Source organism: Porites lutea, chromosome 7 (assembly GCF_958299795.1).
Source record: "Porites lutea chromosome 7, jaPorLute2.1, whole genome shotgun sequence".
NCBI lineage: Eukaryota > Metazoa > Cnidaria > Anthozoa > Scleractinia > Poritidae > Porites > Porites lutea.
Genome location: NC_133207.1, coordinates 23,033,378 through 23,052,038, shown reverse-complemented (window position 1 = coordinate 23,052,038; position 18,661 = coordinate 23,033,378). Strand labels below are relative to the sequence as shown.

The window sequence follows — 18,661 nt, the reverse complement described above, 5'->3', positions numbered from 1 at the left end:
AAACATCTGAAAAAGTAAAGACAGTTGTATTGTTCCTACCAGTGTAAGTTTGTAATGAATGCTGCCTGTCTGGTTTGTCACTCGCAGGGTGAAAGATCTGTCAAGTACGTTTGGTCAAATTGACAAGCTAGAAAGGATGAACAAAGAAATGGAACAGACTGTGCTCACACTGGAAACAAAGTAATGTTTTATACGGGCCCGTAATAAAATAAAGCTTAAATAAATAAAGAGCCGTTGAAGCTGAATTCATCTTGATGTACGGGTACGAGAATGACGAGTTTTCAAACCGAATTGGTGCCCTTCATTTAAATGATTTATCCAGTCTTGCTTTTTCTGATTTGCTGATAAACAGCATCAAAAGTTTTAGCCTTTCCGTGCAGCATAGTAAACAACACCATCGTTAAGTAATCTTCCTGGCTTTTTATATGACCACACTTGGATACACTTTGTACAGCACAATATACAGCAGCATGGGAAGGTACTGTGAAAGTGATGTCGAGTTGCGTCTTTAACTAAACACAGGCGGACATAATATGGAGATCTTTCTGGAGTGGGAGAAAAAGAACCATGGCCAAAGATAAGTAGAATCTAAGCATTTGTCCTTTGCTTGCAGGCTGGAGGAAAGTGAAAGCCGTAACAGAAGGCTTAGCCATAATCTTGCACAGAAAGAAACGAAGATCGAGGGCTTGGAGAAACGGTATTGGGAAATTCTTTTCAATTTTATCAAACTTGTTGTATAATACATAGATTCACAAATCACCAAGAATTTTTAAAAAAAAAGTCTATGTTCCTTGCGTTATATTTCGACATTTGTAAAATCATGATTAGTTTCATGGATATCGGAGAACCTAATTTAAAACAAACAAGCAAACAAGTTAATTGTGGACCGTCATACGACACGAATTCACTGCAAAGAACCAATTTCGATTCGTGAGCGACGAACAAAAAATTCCGAATTCATATGTTACTGGTCATACTGGTCACTCATACACGCTTTTCATCCCCAGTCATTACTGAAGCACAGCGCAAATTTTCAAACGTGGGCAATTTTTTATTGGTTAATTTTCTTTTCTTAGTGTTGCCGAGATGGAGGTGACTCGAGATGACACTAGCCAATCACTGAGCATGGCATTGAAACAGAAGGACAGCAAGATAGGACTGCTGACTCAGAATCTACAGCAACAGGAAGGCGAAAACATGGCCATGGAAGCTAAGTTAGTGTTCAGATCGATGAAGCGTGAGAAAGAAACAAACTTGATCCCTGAGGGAATCGAGGGAAGTCCCCGAAGGAATCGGTTCCGTACCCTTCCGGGAACCGTTCAGGCGCTCTTGGTCCTACGATTCTGGCATTATGAGCATTTTATCTTCCTTTATTTCATCACAGGACACAACATTCACCATCTTCTTCATTCTTTATCGCAATTATAACTTTGCGTTGATTCCTTCCACTAACAATGCGCCGAGCGCATTGAACACGCGGGGTGTTTTTTAGGATGGACGATGGTTTTAACCGCGGTAGGATTAGCTCAGTCGGAAGAGTGCTCGACTGCAGAGCGGGAGTTCGCGGGCCGGACCAATATTACAGAGATTAAGCATTGCGTTTAAGGCAAACGGCAAACGTGAATTTGTACCATTTGTTTTCCATCTACTTGTCGTTTACTGTTCATTATAACTACACAAGAAAATCGGTAGATTCACACCAATTCTATCCATAACAATTTTTTTAAGCTGTTTTTATCTGCTCATTACTCATTTTGAAAATTTCTCAACTTGAATCTAACGTTTGCCGTAAACGCGATCTCTCTACTGCTGAAATGAAGGTACTCCCTTTGCCTTGCAAACGGCTAGACGTTCGTGTGGCTGTGATCTGCGTAAGATGGCGGGCCGTCTCAACAAGGAGACGTTAAAATAGAGTCCCCGGTAAGCACTTTCGTGCTAAATACATGGACACTCAGGTAAAGTGTTTTTTTCCCAACGATTGCTGTTGATAATCTTTCACTTTTTCACAGACTGGAAGAAGTTACCGCCCAGGCAAATAAGTTTTCCCGCCTGATTGAGCAGCGAGAGGAGCAGGTGCGAAGCCTGAAAACGAGGCTGGAAGAAGCTGTACATCAGAATAACAAGCTGACTAATGCGGCGGAGCTGAAAGATGACAGAATAAAAACTCTAGAACAAAGGTGAAGTTATCAGTATTACCGCTATTACAATGCTGGCCTATACCTGTGAAATTGTGAGGGTTTCTTAACTTAAAGAGAGAAACAGAAATTTAGTCCTGATTTATGCGACCCAAATACCTCACTCTTAGACAGACCCAAAGTACAATAGGCACTCAGTGGCTGGCCCCGCGGAAACTGGTGTCTTTTTTTTTTTGCTTTCAAAAAAGGTTTATCACTATACAGCACACAGTGGATAATAAAGTGTCCACATTAGCGAGGTTGACTTTATATGAGAGTCTGTTCATTGAGCAAAAGAAAAGTGTCCGTTCTCCGCATAAGCGGGTTGAATTTAGACAAAATGCAAGGGCTTTTTTTGCCCGGGGACAAAGAAAACTGTCCGTAATAACAAGGTTTCCGTATTAAGCGGGTGTCCGTAAAGTGGGGTTCGATACGCGACCACTTATCGTGATCAGAGTTACTATTGTTGGAACTTAAGTACTTAGCACTAAAAGAGGGAAATTTTCAAGGTCTTTCTTAAATCCTCTTCCTGCTGGTGCAAGATTTTCAGGTCTTGTTGCCTCAACGGTTCTGATGGACCTGACGGTTGTCTAGCTCGTTCCAGACGTTCAAGAGATATTAAAGAGTGGCGTGATTTTCCTGCGCACTTCACTTATATTAGCACTGTCCCTGCTTTCTGAACGCCTAGAACAGGCTAATGGTTCTGTATGTTACTTTGATCATAGCTGTTTAAACTCTTTACAATTACATATACTTATAATCACAATCAGGTAGATTACTTTCTCAATCTCGGAGTGTTTTTTATTCCCTTACAGGCTGGAAGTTTCTTCTAAACAACAGCAGAAACTCACAGAGGTGAGAGCAAGACCATTATCTTTTTTTAATTGGCGTATTGTCATCTTTTGCAGCAACCCGCCCTTCGTGCACTTAAGACTTATGATATCTATCAAGAGTAAAGATTTCAGTCTTAATCTTTGTATTCAACCTTAATCAGTGGTTTAGTTACCGCTGTTGATGTGCAATGGTTAAGGAACTCGTTGGACTTCTTTGTTGACTGTTTCTGATGCTTTTTCGGACTTGCCAGTGTACTATGTTCATTAGCATTCCTGTCATTTCAAAGTTATACTGACCAATAGAAACGTCGCATTCATTTATTAGGTTGCAGTTTTTTAACAACCAAAACAAACAACAAAAAAACAACACCAAAGGATTTTGGACGGCTTTCAATGTAAACTGCAGCACCGTTGTTTTCATCTTTGATTTTTGTCGGCTATTATCTCCAGTCTCCTCTACTAACTGTGTTCATTGGTATCCACCAAAAGGCGACTTCAAATTTTAAAGTGGGAATTCACTCCCATGTCTCATATCCTAGTGTTTAATTCTGAGTAGCATAAAAAATCCAGCTTCAAGTATGACTTGCCCATGCGAATTTTAATTTAGGGGCAGGAATTTTTTCTAATTAGTGCCTGTACGTGTACTGTTTTGCATACAGATGGTTGAGTCGTACGACAAGAAAGCTGAGAAAGAGAAAGCACAGAAGCAGAAAGGCAGCTCATCCCAGACGATTATTTTCAAACCAGCGGACAACACAAGGTACAGTGTAAAGTAGCGTGCGTCTAATAATTAGAGAACTTTAGATTCGAGGACGAGGACGAGATTTAAATTTATTTTTCATTCACGTATGAAAGAAAGGAAAGATTAATTGTACTTTTTTCACTAGGAAAGTTAGCATAGTTATTTTCATTGAAGGATGTAAGCCCTCTCGCGATTGCGAAATGATATAACTTCTAACCTACGACAGTCTTGCTATAACCAGTTGTAGAATACCGAAGTATATCGCGTTTTCCCGCCAAAATGACTTTGGCTCGCGTTAGTATTAAGAAAATCTCGTCCCCGTCGTAGAATATATAGCCTGCGAGCAAGCTCTCCGGGCCGCTTTCAAGCGGCGGGGCAGGAAAAGGAAGGAGGGTTTACAAGATTGATTGTTTTTGCTCGGTAGCTGATGGTTATTGCAGTTGGAATGTAATTATTGGATTGATCAGTTTTTGTAACGGTGATGTTTCACTAGATGATTTGCAACAAAAATTTTTTGGGCAGCAATGTTGGAACAATGTTGCAACCATTCGAATCAATGTCGCAAAAATGTTAAAACGCTTTGTTGTTCAAGAATCGTCCCCTGTAACATCGCCTTAAGCTTAGAGAGCTGTGTTTCGTGTATGTTGAGAGAACGGTTTCTTCTGTAATAGATCAGGGCAGAATACTGTAGAGCTGTTGGCCATCGCCGATAAAAGGGTTGCCGAACTGAACGAGCAAATAAGGATGCTGGAAAAACAGGTAAAGCAAAAATGCGGGGGAATGAGTTCTGGAACGTAGGTATTGTAGTGCTGGGAGGGGTATTGTAGAACTGTTGGCCATCGTCAACTAAAAGGGTTGTCTAGCGGCATTTAGTAAAAAAAAGAAGGAAAACAGATGAACGATAACCAGCAGTAATTCTTTCCCGAGGGGCTACTTTCTTTTAGGGGCTTTTTACATGAAGGGAGGAAGATCCTAGAAGGCGGATTATCCTAGCGGTATATGTTTTCTGTATTCAGTTTACATGCAAAAACTTGTACTTGTCCCTAGCGCTATGATCCTTCTAGTACTTCCTGGCAGAGAGGTAGGAAGATCCTAGTACTAGGAACAAACTACCACTCAAAATTAGCGGCGGGTCGTTCAGTGGGTTATCTTTAATCTTTAATTCCTTCTCTCTGTTAACCACAAGGACCGAAATGTCTTCATGTAAACCCAACGAAAAATTGTTACATCAGTCTAGGATCCTCTCTTTGCTAGAATCTTCCTCCATCCATGTAAACAACCCCTTAGTTTGCTTGATGCATTGTATAGTTAGATTAAAGAGTAAGGCCAGTCCTAGGTTCGACATTTATAGCCGGACCACCAGCCAGGTATGGTCTCATTTCCAATGACCACGGATTTGGGAAGTGACGTTTAGCTGTTGGCCCTGTCACCTTTATCCTTCCGTATCAATGTAGAGGAGTTGCGAAGGGACACACGCTGCTACAGTTGAAAAGAGCATGTAAAGAAAAGAATTTTGGCTAGAACGGACCACTTCGGTTCGGTTAGACGGGAATATTTGGAAGCACCTTTGAGGATGGTCCACTGTGACCGGTTCTACCACTCAAACCGAAATGTCTCTTGCATTTGACAAATTGGGTTTACATGCAGAAATTTAGGTCTGCAAGCTGCTCTTTGCTTTCCTGCTCACAGTTACAATAACCAAACGCGTGGTGGCTTGGGTCGGGTTTGTGCAACCGGAATGTACCGCTCCATCTCACACGTGGAATTCTGAAATTTCAATTCGGAATTTTTTTGAATGGAAAGCACCCAACTCCACACTAAGCTAACTGAAATATACAACCAGTGTTGAAACCACTTTGAATCATATAATTTCATTTGTTTCCCAGAGCGCCACGGTCTCAGCCCAGAACGAGGCAATGTCGGCGAGAAATTCTCATCTGGAGATTGAGAACGAGTCACTTAAGAGTGAAATAAAAAACGTAAGGGCTGACTATGGGGCCTTACAGACTGACATGAATGACGTCAGAGACTATTATCACCAAGTAGACATTGCCGCTTCCAAGATGGGACACAGATGTGAGGTGTGTATGCGCCCGGTGTTCTATTCAGATTACAGTCAAAAGATCACTTGTCAAACCTTGTGTGACAAGCGTGAATGTAATTTTGTATAATAATAGTGAGGTTACGCAACCGGACGGCATGAAGAAGGGGACGGCAAAACACTTGTGTGTGACAAACGTGATTGGGCTTTTACTTGCATATTTTGTTGTTATCTTCACTTAACACCAATGTTTTCTGATCCTTTACAAAAAGATCTGTTTAAAAGAAAGTGAAGTTAGGCGAAAAGTTGTTTCAAACAAGATTATTGTCACGCTTGTCACACAAGGTTTGCTGTCTTCTTTCTTTTCCCTTCCTGTTGCTTAAGTTCAATATTAACATTGATATTATCAGTCACAGTCCAAGCTCCTCCGAGTTACGTTATTTTTGGGTTCCACGGCATTACACCAGCCATTCATTGTTGAATTTCTTTCTTATCGACAGATGTTAAGCCAACTTAACGCTACGCTTGAAGAGGAAAACAAAGCGCTTGTGGAACAAGTCAACAAACTTGTAGAACAGGTAGATATAACATTAATCTTTATTTTCTGATGCTCATATTGGGTTTATTATGATTGAGAACTCTGTTTTTTCATTGTTGCTTTGTTTGCTTAGAATCAAGATCTGTTAGTCAAGTCTTTAGAAGATAAAGACCAGTTTATGGACGACGAAAGAGCTTTTTCGTAAGTATCAATAGCTTGCTTAAAAATTCTACTAAAAATCTTAGGGGCTGTTTCCTGGTTTGGTAATTGGTTAATAAAATCACCGATAAATCGAGAAGGAAATTGAAAAAAATCAAAAAAAGATGATGTTAAATGGTGTCACTGAATCTGAGAATAAACACAAGTGCTTGTTTACTAGTTAATAGACAGAGCTCGGGTTATTTAACAGAGTTTCAGCTGCTTTTGTTATTAGAAAGAAACTGGGTATAGTCCCGATAGTTTAGTACAGTGAACTCAAAGCGAGTTTATAGTGAGTTGTTTGTTTGAATATTTTTTATTGATGTTTTCAGGGATCGCATTTACGCTCTTCAGCGTCAAAAAGAAAGACTGGAGGAACAAGTTGATTTAGCCAACAAAGCTTTACTGGAGAGTTCGCTCAAACCAAAGAAGTAAGTGGGAAGCAAGGAAAAAACTCAATTTGTCGTCAATATATAGATTTAGCCGAGGCTAAAGGTGAAGCTCCCGATAATTAAAAAACATTGCAATAAAGAAATCCAATTAAAGTTTGACCTGCGATAAGTTGAAAACTAGAAACTGGTCAGCGGTAAACTTAAAAAAGCACCCGATACCGATAATGTGATACTGGTCAGCGGATACCCTGTTTTAACAGCTGTCAATTGACCACAACGTGGATCTGCACTATCAGGTAATGGTTGCAGGCTCCCAAACTAGCTGGAAAGGGTAACATTTAGCATTGGTTTCCCTGCAGTGTGGACGAACCGGGGGGGGGGGGGGGGGGGCGGATTGGTGAACTTACGGTCACGTGACTACCAAATTTCTTGGACGGCTAAGTAACCGAATTTTCTTAACTATGAATCCGCTCGAGCGCTTCGTGCTAATATTTTTTGTTGCTTGGTACTTCTCAGGCATGAGTGACATTCCAAATGTTAATAATATCCATTCAAATAATAGCTGCTCATTCGCTACTGTGTAGTTACCAAGTTAAGGTTTGTGTCTTGAATGATAGGCTAATAGGTAAGGTCCTGGCATCGGCTGGGCACGTGTCGCCTTATTATACCCTTAAGTCTTCGGTGTAATAAAATGGCGAGCGGTGTACGGGTTCCACTGTAAAGAGAAAACTTGGCCACATGGTACAAATCTTAAACGTTTCACGTACATGTAAACGTGACTCTTAAGTCTGTTGATTGGTTCATGACAAACGTTGTTTCCTATCTCGTGAAGTGCTGACAACAGCTTCTCTTGAATCCTTATAGGAAACCAAACTTCTTGACAAGGGTTATGAGAAAGGCTGGACTGAAAAAGGTAGGATTAATGAACTGATGTTCCCATCAACGGTACCCAGAAAATCAAAACACCTTTGTCGAAGAAAATCTCACAAGGTAACAAGTTTTTTTCTCTCTTATTTTTGTATTCAGCAGAAGAAAGATGAGAGCTCCAAGAACAAACGCAACAGTGTACAGCTTACTAAAATCGACCAGAGTTTATATCTTGAGGAGTTTGATTCCTTCAACCAAGAGGGGGCACCAATCGTAGCCACGCCTATTACCAGGCGTGATGAGACAGGCAGTGAAGGCTCAAGGGAAAGCTCCACATCCGGGGACTCTAGAGCAGCCACGAAAAGTTTGTTGAATTCTAGCCTGATTAGTGCCCAGTCCGACGTCGTCCTTAGGCGGCCGAGAGAAGGTTACTCGTCACCTTACGTCAGCACACCGGTCCTGCCGCGACAAGCAGAGGTGGAATCCGTGCGTCTTCGTTCCGCCACTCACGATATGTCGGCGTTCCGAGCGCGCCAAGTACGCTCGGAGATCTTTACCGACAGTGATTGGTCACCTGGAAGGCTTGGAAGGCCACGGAGCATGGATGCGCTGGATAAACTGCCGAGCAGTTCTTCGACCCTTACTCCGGGTGACACGGGGTCGAGGGATGGACACTTGAGTGAAGATGACTTAAGCAGCACTTTGCCAAGGACTAAAAAGCAGGGAATGTTGAAACACGCTAGTCCGGCTGCTTCCCCCAAGGGTTTGAGAAAGCCCCAGTGGGCGAAGAGCAGTCCTAATATTTCACCTAATGTGGCAAGAAAGGAGTTCTCAATAGGGTTGGAGCCTTTTCCACCCTCCCCTCCATCTCCAACATCCTCTCGGAAAACGGAAAGTCCACGCTTATCTCCTATTCTTGCCAGGAAGCTGGGAGAGAGAACTCCAACCCGAAGCCCCAAACACTCTCCTATTTTGAGCAGGAAGGAGAATGTTGATACGTTTTCATCGCCTCCGGGAGGTCCACGGCGTTCTAGTGTGCCCAATCGCGATAATCAGAGTCTGGACACTATACCAGTGCGGGAACGTTCCACAGAACCAGCTAAACCCAGAGTAGCAGTTATTATTTCACCCTCAAACACGACTTATACAGCGTCATCGCCGTTCCAGGAAGATCAGGAAAAACTTGTCTTGCAAGGCGTTCAAAGTAGTCCTCAAGAGCACCGGTTTAACGGTGATGTGTCCAATTCCACTCCTCCGTATCACGAATTGAGACAACACAGTGATGGTAGACATGAGCAGCCTATTACATCCACCCCAAGAGGATTTCAACGGCAAAGGAGCTTTAGTGGAGAGAAAAATATTCAGGCTGCGGAGCCGTCTCGGACTAATATTCAGCATATACGAAACAGGAGCTCTAGCGGAAACAGAAACGATGTGCCTCGATCGATTCAGAGTGCACAAGCAAGAGAAAGCCCAAGCCGTGACACGGATCAACCCGGCACGGCTCATTCACGAGAGAGGAGCCTAAGCGGAGATAAAAATAGTGGACTTAGGGTAACTCCTATAATTCAGACTAGAGATGGAACCAATCGTGACACTAGTCAAATCGATACGGCCCATTCACGGGAAAGGACCCTTAGCGGTGATAAAAATAGTGGCTTCAGAGTAACTCCGATAGTTCATACTATGGATGGTCCCAGCAGTGACACTAGGCAAACTGGTATGGCCCATTCACGAGAAAGGAGCCTTAGCGGCGACAGAAATAGTGGCCTTAAGGTCACTCCGACAGAGCAGGCTAAAGGTGGTCCAAACCGGGACACTATTCAGTTGGGTCCTGTCCATTCGAGGAGTCTTATTGCTGACAAGAATGATGGAGTTCGATCATCCAAGCGCCTTGGTACGCTTTTTGTAGCGTCATCAACACCGCCCCAAAGCGTCCCTGTTACAGCACATTACGTCACTACCGGAACTATTGCTAAGGCTGAGCCCATCCCACCGGCCACTTCCGGTGTAGCAACAGGTGTCAATTCGAAGTCTACACCGCTGACCCGAGCGGAAGCCAGCTCTTCGTCTGTTTACGCTGTTGTTCGAGACAAGTACGGAGATGAGCGCGTAATACCAGCCGCAAGTAACACGCTGCCATCACGTGATTTTCCAACACTGTCTCGTGATCAACCTTCTTCTCGTACCAATGCCATTGTGTTTAATGATACCGCCAACACGTTTTACTCCTCACCGCCAACGTCTCGCGATGGGGCAAATGTAGACACTAGTATAACGTCACGCTATACTTCCTCTTTGCCACGGAACGGTTCCGGTTCAAACCCAGTAGAATTAAAACCGGCTGCGAACGAATTAAAAGACGAGAACAGAAACGAAACTAAACTGCAAGTAAACGCGGGGGGTGTTCAGGAAGCGTCGAAGGAGAACATCTCAAACGTGCGTGCGCGTATGCTCGAAATGGAACATCAATCCCCGTCACTTGCATCTCAGTCGTTTGTCGATGACAATGACGATGACGACGACGCGAGGTCTGTATCGTCTCAACAGACCCGTGATTGCTCCCCAGCGCTGCGAAAGGTGCGCAGTAAGGCGAAGAAAGCGACCAAGGAAAAGGAAAGGGAAATATTCGTAGATTTGCCTGTGTCATCGCCTGTTTCATCAGAAACTGGCTCCACTGCGCCGGGACGAAGGTCAATCGCGGAGGAGAGGTCGCGTTCAAGATCTGCAGGAACTAAGGAAGCAGAGGGAAAGAAATCATCCATTTGGTATGAGTACGGATGTGTTTAACAATCTCTGGAATTGCGTGTTCATGGCGACAGTCCCCTCGTGGTTATTTGTATCGTGTTATTATTATCATTTTTTTTGTATCTCGTCCAATGAACCAGATTTACGAGGACGTGATTGGTGTTACCAGGTCGCCATGAAAGTTGTTTCTTATTTAATTTTTATGGAGTAAACTATGCTGAAATCAACGGAAGGCCAAGTAATTGAGTTTGTTGCTGACGTAAAAAGAGCCACTTACTGTGGAGTCAAATGATTGGTCAGTGATGGTTTCAACAATTCTGCAGATGAGTGCTAGCATCACATTCGTGTGAAATAATTGATACTCTCCTGCCGTTCGTGTGCCTAAACATGCACTAGCTTTCGTGAGGTGTTGATTGCACAGATTTGGCTTAGTTGTTTTCTCGGCTGCTGCATATATCTTTTCGCCTTTCATGTGATATCTCAGTGAAGCACTGAGGTTATGCCATTCGAGTCTAACCGGTGCAAATCACGTCTGAGAGATCAGCACTAGAGTCCTTAACTGATGGCACAGCATTTCCTTAACCCTTTAAGTCCCAATGGTGACCAACATCAATTTTCTCCTAACAATATCCATAGATTGTCAACAGATCAGGTTATGAGAGCTTATAAAATGATCATCTAAGAGAAAATGCTTTGATCTTTTATCAAATTCTCAACACATTCTTTAAGGAAATATATAGAGATCAGTTTGGAGAATTTGTATGTGGATATTGGGGCTTAAAGGATTAAGACAGGATTTGTAAATAAAGGAATCAATCTGAGTCAGGGTTAAGAATAAAGAGCTACTGCGTCATTAAGAGTGTAAGATACACTAGTACTTCTGTCGGCAACGTTTGGTTTGCTGCAGGTAAATCAACCCGCGGAAAATTTGTTTGGCGTAGTGAAAAGGATGTGTTTTGAGCTTGGGTAAAATTGTATGTTTATCAAAAATTAGGTGTAAATAAACTCTTTAATCACAATATCAAAACACTACTTCTCCATACTTGATTCCATTCAGTTGTTATGGTAATAGTGATAACAAAGTTGTGCTAGGTAATTTATCTCTAGTTATCATATCCTTAATCGTCGACCGATTAGGCATTTATATTACTAGAGGTCAAACTTGATTATGAGAAGAGTTGAAAGCCCCTTGCGTCTATCCAGTATGAAAATAGATTTTTCTAGTCAATTGGTGCTATAAGCCGTTCTATTTTTGATGATCAAGGTGCTGAAACTTTTTAATGTCAGTTTAAAATAAATTTTCTATCGAATTACGATGCAAATATATGACACAAAGTAGAATTTACTTGTTTGAGAATATCCAGAACGTTGTATTTATATTGATATTTAATACGATAGCTGTCAAGTTAATTTATAAAAGAGACAAATTTTTTCGATAGTTGATCGTATTTTTAATTCTGTTAATAAATAAAATGAGTAACGTTACAGCTGTTGCTTAATCATGAATTTCTCTCAGGTGGAGGGCGGGATACCCCCGGGGGCACTCCCTTATCTGGCCTAAACGCTGACTCGTCCCCAGTCGTCTTCGCTCCTAACGCCCACGGTGAGCTACTTGGGAGTGATAGTAGGGTATGTCTTGCTGTGAGGGGGTATGGTTTTCACGGTCTGCCGGGAGTTTTAAACAGGGTATACAATTTCACTATTTAGCGTCCTCAACAGCAAGGTTAGAAGGCCTTGGAGGCACACTTCTACCTAAACGTCTCTTGAGTACCCCCTCCCGGAGAGATAACGTACTTTTAAATACGATAGCTAGTAAAAGTGTTCGCAGAGAGAAACTTTCCATGTGTTGTACGTAGACTTCCCCTCTGTCCCAAAAAAACCTAGAATAATATCTCAATTATAATTATTTGATTAGTTTTAGGCGACCTAGTCACCTTTATATCAGAGTGGGTTGTGGTTGCAAAAGAAAAAATGGAGACAAATAAACAGATTACGGTACATCAACTTCCTGTTACAATCTGGAACATACGGCTGCAAACTTCTTCCTATAAGACAAAAGATAGTAGGAGTCATTAGTCAAAATAAACGTGTCTTTGACAATCACTTAAAGGTAACACTGATGCACCTAGCATAACACTCTACAACCTTAAGTTGATCTTTCCATCAGGATTTGGAGCCAATGAAATGGTGCATATGTTATTGTGGTTCAACAATCACTTCCATGCTTTTCTTTTTTCATCTTTTGACTTGGAATAGCTCGCAAAAATCTGTTAACACTACTTTAAACAATGCCTTAAATAAGTTACAGGGCCCGCCAAGATTAAAAGTGATCTGTTGAACACTAACAAAGGTACAGCACTGAAAGGGTTGCAAAATTTTACAGATGTTTGTATAGCCACAGGTGGCCCAAGCGTAATATGAGAGTTTGTATGGGAAAAATAGAGTTTGAAACTTAGACGAAATAAATGAAGTAAAAGCGATAAAAGTTCTCAATTAAGTGTAAATATTGTTACCTGGAGTCGTTGTCTTTGCTTTTACGAAGTTTCAGCGCGATTTGAGTACTTTTACATCATCTGACCTGACAGTGTAATAATATTACACTGTCAGGTCAGATGATGTAAAAGTACTCAAATCGCGCTGAAACTTCGTAAAAGCAAAGACAACGACTCCAGGTAACAATATTTACACTTAATTGAGAACTTTTATCGCTTTTACTTCATTTATTTCGTCTAAGTTTCAAACTCTATTTTTCCCATACAAACTCTCATATTACGCTTGGGCCACCTGTGGTATAGCGAGGCAAGGGTGAGGAAGTTTATGTCAGGGTGAGTGTGACATTTTCACATCAGCCTACATGAAGCAGGACAGACAGAGAATCACAAACTTGCCCCACCACCCACCCCTCTACAAACATCTGTAATCAAATATCTGTCACATAAATGGTTAGAGTTTAACCCTTTAAGCCCCAATATCCACATACAAATTCTCCAAACTGACCTCCATACATTTCCTTCACCAATGAGTTGAGAGAATTTGATAAAAGATCAGGGCATTTTCCCTTAGGTGATCATTTTATTAATTCTCATAACCTAATCGCTTGACATTGTATGGATATCGTTAGGAGAAAATTGACGTTAGTCAGTATTGGGACTTAAAGGGTTAACAGAAGAGCACTGCTTATTTAGCTTTCAGTTGGTATCATAAGAACATAAAAAAAGGGTAACAAGACCTGGAAAGAACTGAATTGAATTAATCCCTGTAACTCACTAATGGTAAAAGGTTAGGGATAGGGTTACAAGTTGTTCGATCTGGTCCAATCCTGGTTTTGTTAACTGCCAACATGAAAGGTCACACCTACACCATTGCTGAAAAGCTCTCAATTTAAGCATTCGTACCTCAACTCCATGCAGTTTAAACTGTTCAACTTGATATACTTGTTTCTTCCCAATACCATGCCGCACATATCGTGAGTGAATTGGACACTTGTTAAGAACATAGAGAGCAGCAGCAAGACCACACCCAGCCACCTTCAATGAGCTGGTGATCAATGTGTGGCTGTCCATGGCTTGATCTACTGATGGGATAGTTTCAACTTCAGTGATCTTTATGGACACAATTCCATTTTCCTGGCTCCTTACTGCTTGAGAAAAGCACAAAAATTAATAAAGTTTGAGTAAATCCAGGGCATATACTATACTGCTAGGATCAACATTACATTGCTGTGGAAAGCATGTACCATAGTGAAAAAGAAAATTGTACTGAATGAGAGCAGTGACACAAAGAAAGATGTCCATGGGATATGGCTACATTAGAAGTAAAGTGTCATTAATTGCACACCATCTTTTAAACCTAGTAAATGGTTTTTCTAAAAATCAGCTGCATTTTCACAGATCTCAGGAACAAAGGTATTGACAAAAATGCAGAATTTTTCCTCCCTTCATGCTTCTTACTTAGTTCAACAAAGTACTTTAATTTAAGGAAAGGGTAAACATATGTAAATTCAAACAAAAAAATTAACCACACATTAATAACAACAGACGGGGCATGGGATAATCTCACCGCACTCTTCAAGAATTCACTAGTCACCACAACATCTTCTGTACTTCCAGTGTTGCTTGGGTCAGCAGATATCTTAGCCAGATCTTCTACTTTCATCAGCGCAGTGTCAGAACAGACAGAAGCAAGGTAGGGTTGATATGTCAGAGTGATAAGCCTTGGTTGTTCATCACCATGTTGTGGTTTATGGAGTTTGAAATATTCATCAACAGAAATGTCTGCAATAAACATTGAACCAGGACTATGGCTGAAGCACAGTGAAGGTTCTGCAAACCAGAAAAGTAACTTCATTTAAAATTGCTTTAAAAGAGATTTTCTATTTTAATTAGTTGTATCTTAAAGAAGATGACACTCAATGCACCTGACTCTTGTTCATATCACATTTTGATGTCTTTTGTAATCTATAACTGCATGAACAGATACACTTGCATAAAATATCTATTTGTTTATTTGTTAGCTGAACATAGCCTGTTCACAGACCCTCTATTTTCCCTTCAAAGGCCATCGAGCATGCGTGACAAAAACATAGTGGTAAGCAGGGGACATTTATTGACTGCCAGCACATGGGGGTAGTGGGAGGAAATAAGAAAATTTTAGACTTAATTTTTCTTTCTCGCTCGATCTCTGCTCGCTGATGTTTTCAAAAAGAATGAAAACAAAAATAAAACAAAATGGCAGTGTACAGACTAAGCTTAACAAAACTTTTCTTACTTGCTGATCTTACTGCTAGTGATGATGTTACACCACAAGCCCAAAACATGGGTATAAGATCATCAATGTCTGAAGGGTCACCAAAGTCTGTGTTGTTTATATCATCTATTCCTATAACAGATGGATCTCCAACATGAATTGGTGCTCCGTGAACTGCATCATAAGCTGCTGTAACAATGACTGCTTTTTCTACAAGCCCTCTTGGAATGGGACGCATTGAAACAACCATTGGACAAGAAAATGGCCCAACGGGCTTACAATGAATGTTAGTTATAAACATTGAAACATTCCTTTTCTCAGAGACGTTTTGAAGAGGAATTCCTGCTTTTATCATTGCTTCCTCAAAGGAAAAGCTACACCCAAGATAAAATGACACATAATCATCTAATGAGTAGTCACTGAGGCGGCTGGATTTAATGGTGTCGATGTTTCCATCTTTAGAGATACAGTATAACTGAAGGTCAGTCCTGAAAGTGTAAATTAGAAAAAAACACATGGATGTTATTTTGCAAAATTCGCTGATCAAATGTTGAGTCTCCAAAAAATGAAGAAATATTTATATTCATTGTAGTATTATCAGTGAGTATCAAGTTGATACTCACTGACGTAATACCGGCTCTAACAAAGAAAAAAAGCAAAAATTGTTAAGTCACCATAGAGTTCAAAAGTTACTTTGCCACTGTAAAAGGATTCGAAAACTGACATCTCAGTTGCTAGCCCCTTGTTAACGTAAAGAGATGATGAGTTGAAGCAAAAGAAAAAGGTGTGTATGGTTTATGTCTCTCTTGGTTACAAATATGCTTATGTCCTGGAATGGGTCACTCTTCCCCCAATTTGCAGCAAATATGTGGCACAGATGGAGTTAAATTAAAGGGGCTATGTTAAAAAATAATTATATTCAGGTTGCTATTTTTTAGCCTAGGTTAAATTTCAATTTCCCTTGTCTCCTAGCCCTAATTCGTTAAACTCGTGAATGAGAATTAATCTACAATCTTGGACAAAAATGTAGAGAGAAATGAAAGCACTGGCAACTACAAATACTTCCCTTCACCACCACCCCCCCCCCCCCCAACAACAACGTTGAAGTTTGGCTGGATAACCTCTGACTAAACAACTTTGACCAGGGTGGGGCCGAGGAGGGGGGCCATAGCAGTACCAATTTAAATATCCGTGGGATAGGAGTTCTGTGGGTAAGAAAGTGCAAAATTCTGTCAACACTTTTTTCCAAGATTGTAGGTTAAAAATTTCAAACCGAATATAATTTTGACACCTTAACAGTTATGGCAAAAGGATATTGCTGTTTTAGGTTAATTCTGAGATAAAGTGGTTATTTAGTGCTATCACCCGTACACAATATAATGCCTAGAAAATATCAAACAAACTTCATCAAGAAGCATTTAACATAGTAAGTATTTTAGTGATTTTTGTTTTGGAGGCTTATTTGGAGGCATATATGGGCTATATAGGTATGTGCTGCTGTGAAGGGTATGGTTTTCAAGCAGTTTACTCTGGGATAGGGTATATAAATCAGAGAGTTTAGGTCTAGAATAGGGCATTATTTTCCAGGAAACTGATCAGTTGGTTGAAGACTTAAGTCTAGACTAGGGAAACTGGGAATTGCCACTCAAAAATATAAGAAATATCAAATCGGTTCTGTTTTGGATGGACCGTGCTAGTGACCTCAGTAGTTTCTGAAAAACAGCTACTTTAGGATAGGGGGGGATTTGGAGAGTTTAGTCTAGTATGAGGTACCAAAATTCACTTGAACTAGCTCTGGTATAGGCTAAGGGTTCCAGGGTCCCAGCGGCACATCCCCACCCCAAAATTGCTAAAGTCCCTTCCCCAAGGCCATGTCCATCCTTGTCATCCTTAGCAACAGACAAGAAGAAACTGAGTCAGTTTGAAAGTGATTTGTTGAACACTGATGAAAATATAGCTCCTCAAAGTCGCTAAATTTTACAAAAATATGTATCTTTGGGGGCACAAACTTGCCCCAGCCCCACCATACAAACATCTGTAAATGTTCGCATCTTTGGGGAGCTTTATCTTAATTTGCTCATTTAAGACGTATCAGTTTCAAATTTGGCAATTTTCCTAATATTAAGACACTTTTCCAGAGGTGTAGACAATTCCCTACCTTGTCTATGTCAAAAGTTAAAAATACCAGGAAAAGGTTTATTGCAGAACAAGCAATCAGTACATAAGATTATATTTATAGTAAGGAATCTTGTCATTTTCTTCAAGGCAGTGTGAATTTGTGTCAGTTGGGGAGAAAATGCGGTGCTTCAGAGTTAACAGTAAATGCATTACTGACCAAGTATGCATTTGTTAAGATGGATGGATATTTGATATTGGCCAAGTCCTTTTTATCCATTTTTGTGCATCATCGTTAACTTATGCAAAATAAGAGTCAGAGGCCAATACCAAGCCATCTTGACTGAACAAGCTTTGTCAATAAAGATATTCATAATATACCCAAAACAAAACCTTTTCCCGTGGGATAAAGTGGTTAATCTTGAGCTGGCCCATCTGGCCAACTTGTGTAGCCTATCAGAACTCAGGATTCACCTCATATTGCCCACAAATAGGGTTAGCCTTACGAATAATTAAAAAATGTGACATGTAAATCAACGATGTATAAACGGAAACGTTTGGTTTATTTTAAACTGGCTATAAATGGATATACTTTCCTTTGCCCTTTTTGATTGAAGCAGAACCCTTTTTCCACCACGGTAACCAACCCATGCCCGCACTTACAGGGGGCAAGTAATTCAGGGCAAAGGCACTTACAGGGGGCAAGTAATTCAGGGCAAAGGCATTAGGGCTGGGAGCTTTCATTGTACCTTACATCAGAGTCAGGAGCAAGAAATCCAGCTGATAGTTCACCAGTTTTGCTTCTGTACAATAACGGACATGGAGCATTGTTAAGCTCGCAAAAACGTTGAAAATCCTTCGCCAAAGAACTTGGAAGAATCGCTAAATTCGCCTGGAGGTAACCCATGCAAAATCCAGAACTTGTTTTCCCCTGCCACTCGGGATTTGTTCGAAATTCGTATCTTGCTTTGGAGGGTTTCCATAAACTGACATTATCACTTTGTTTGGAAGGCATTCTCCGGTCTAATTCGAGCACTGAATGATTATAAACATTAGTACGGCGAAAACCACGGAAAATTCTTGAAAATGACATCGTCATGTGACATTCACCAAAACACTGTGATCAGCCCACCCTGAGCCCACCATACTTGGGGGAAGTCTGAAAGGTAAGAGAGGGGAGGGTGTTTTTTTTTTGGCAATATTGTTCTCTATATGGCAACAGTTTTTGTTTACTTAGTTTGATCATTTTTATTTTTCATTTTTTCAC

The 18,661-nt window shown here is 40.9% G+C and overlaps 2 protein-coding genes across 7 annotated transcripts in view; one reads left to right on the top strand and one right to left on the bottom strand.

Annotated features, from left to right (window-relative positions):
* LOC140944048 (uncharacterized) overlaps positions 1 to 10,789 on the top strand; it is a 45,042-nt gene extending 34,253 nt beyond the window's left edge. For 5 of the 6 annotated variants that reach the window (XM_073393156.1, XM_073393158.1, XM_073393157.1 and 2 more), the window contains 13 exons: positions 88 to 180; positions 614 to 697; positions 1,077 to 1,214; positions 2,010 to 2,177; positions 2,990 to 3,029; positions 3,667 to 3,767; positions 4,421 to 4,508; positions 5,636 to 5,830; positions 6,291 to 6,368; positions 6,462 to 6,529; positions 6,859 to 6,957; positions 7,783 to 7,831; positions 7,945 to 10,789. In XM_073393156.1, coding sequence (XP_073249257.1) covers positions 88 to 180; positions 614 to 697; positions 1,077 to 1,214; positions 2,010 to 2,177; positions 2,990 to 3,029; positions 3,667 to 3,767; positions 4,421 to 4,508; positions 5,636 to 5,830; positions 6,291 to 6,368; positions 6,462 to 6,529; positions 6,859 to 6,957; positions 7,783 to 7,831; positions 7,945 to 10,575 — 3,832 coding nt within the window. In that variant the 3' untranslated portion in view covers positions 10,576 to 10,789. The remainder of the gene's footprint in view (positions 1 to 87; positions 181 to 613; positions 698 to 1,076; positions 1,215 to 2,009; positions 2,178 to 2,989; positions 3,030 to 3,666; positions 3,768 to 4,420; positions 4,509 to 5,635; positions 5,831 to 6,290; positions 6,369 to 6,461; positions 6,530 to 6,858; positions 6,958 to 7,782; positions 7,832 to 7,944) is intronic. The other variant, XM_073393155.1, reaches the window with a different exon arrangement.
* Positions 10,790 to 12,166: 1,377 nt separating this feature from the next.
* On the bottom strand, positions 12,167 to 18,439 carry LOC140944635 (putative hydro-lyase Cbei_2760). The gene is made up of 5 exons (XM_073393754.1): positions 18,144 to 18,439; positions 15,301 to 15,767; positions 14,422 to 14,855; positions 13,929 to 14,180; positions 12,167 to 12,578 (listed from the first exon to the last, which is right to left on the bottom strand). The coding sequence occupies exons 1-5, from the start codon at positions 18,407 to 18,409 to the stop codon at positions 12,534 to 12,536; spliced, it is 1,464 nt and encodes a 487-aa protein (XP_073249855.1). The 5' UTR covers positions 18,410 to 18,439; the 3' UTR covers positions 12,167 to 12,533.
* Between the last annotated feature and the right edge of the window lie 222 nt (positions 18,440 to 18,661).

What these genes read in the sequence shown, in the direction of transcription:
- LOC140944635 (XM_073393754.1), bottom strand. Translation starts at nt 18,409, where the DNA reads ATGCCTTCCAAACAAAGTGATAATGTCAGTTTATGGAAACCCTCCAAA. An exon ending in ACTAGCAGTAAGATCAGCAA is followed by an intron (nt 14,856 to 15,300) that starts GTAAGAAAAGTT and finishes TCTGGTTTGCAG; the next exon opens with AACCTTCACTGTGCTTCAGC. An exon ending in TTAAACTGCATGGAGTTGAG is followed by an intron (nt 12,579 to 13,928) that starts GTACGAATGCTT and finishes TTTGTCTTATAG; the next exon opens with GAAGAAGTTTGCAGCCGTAT.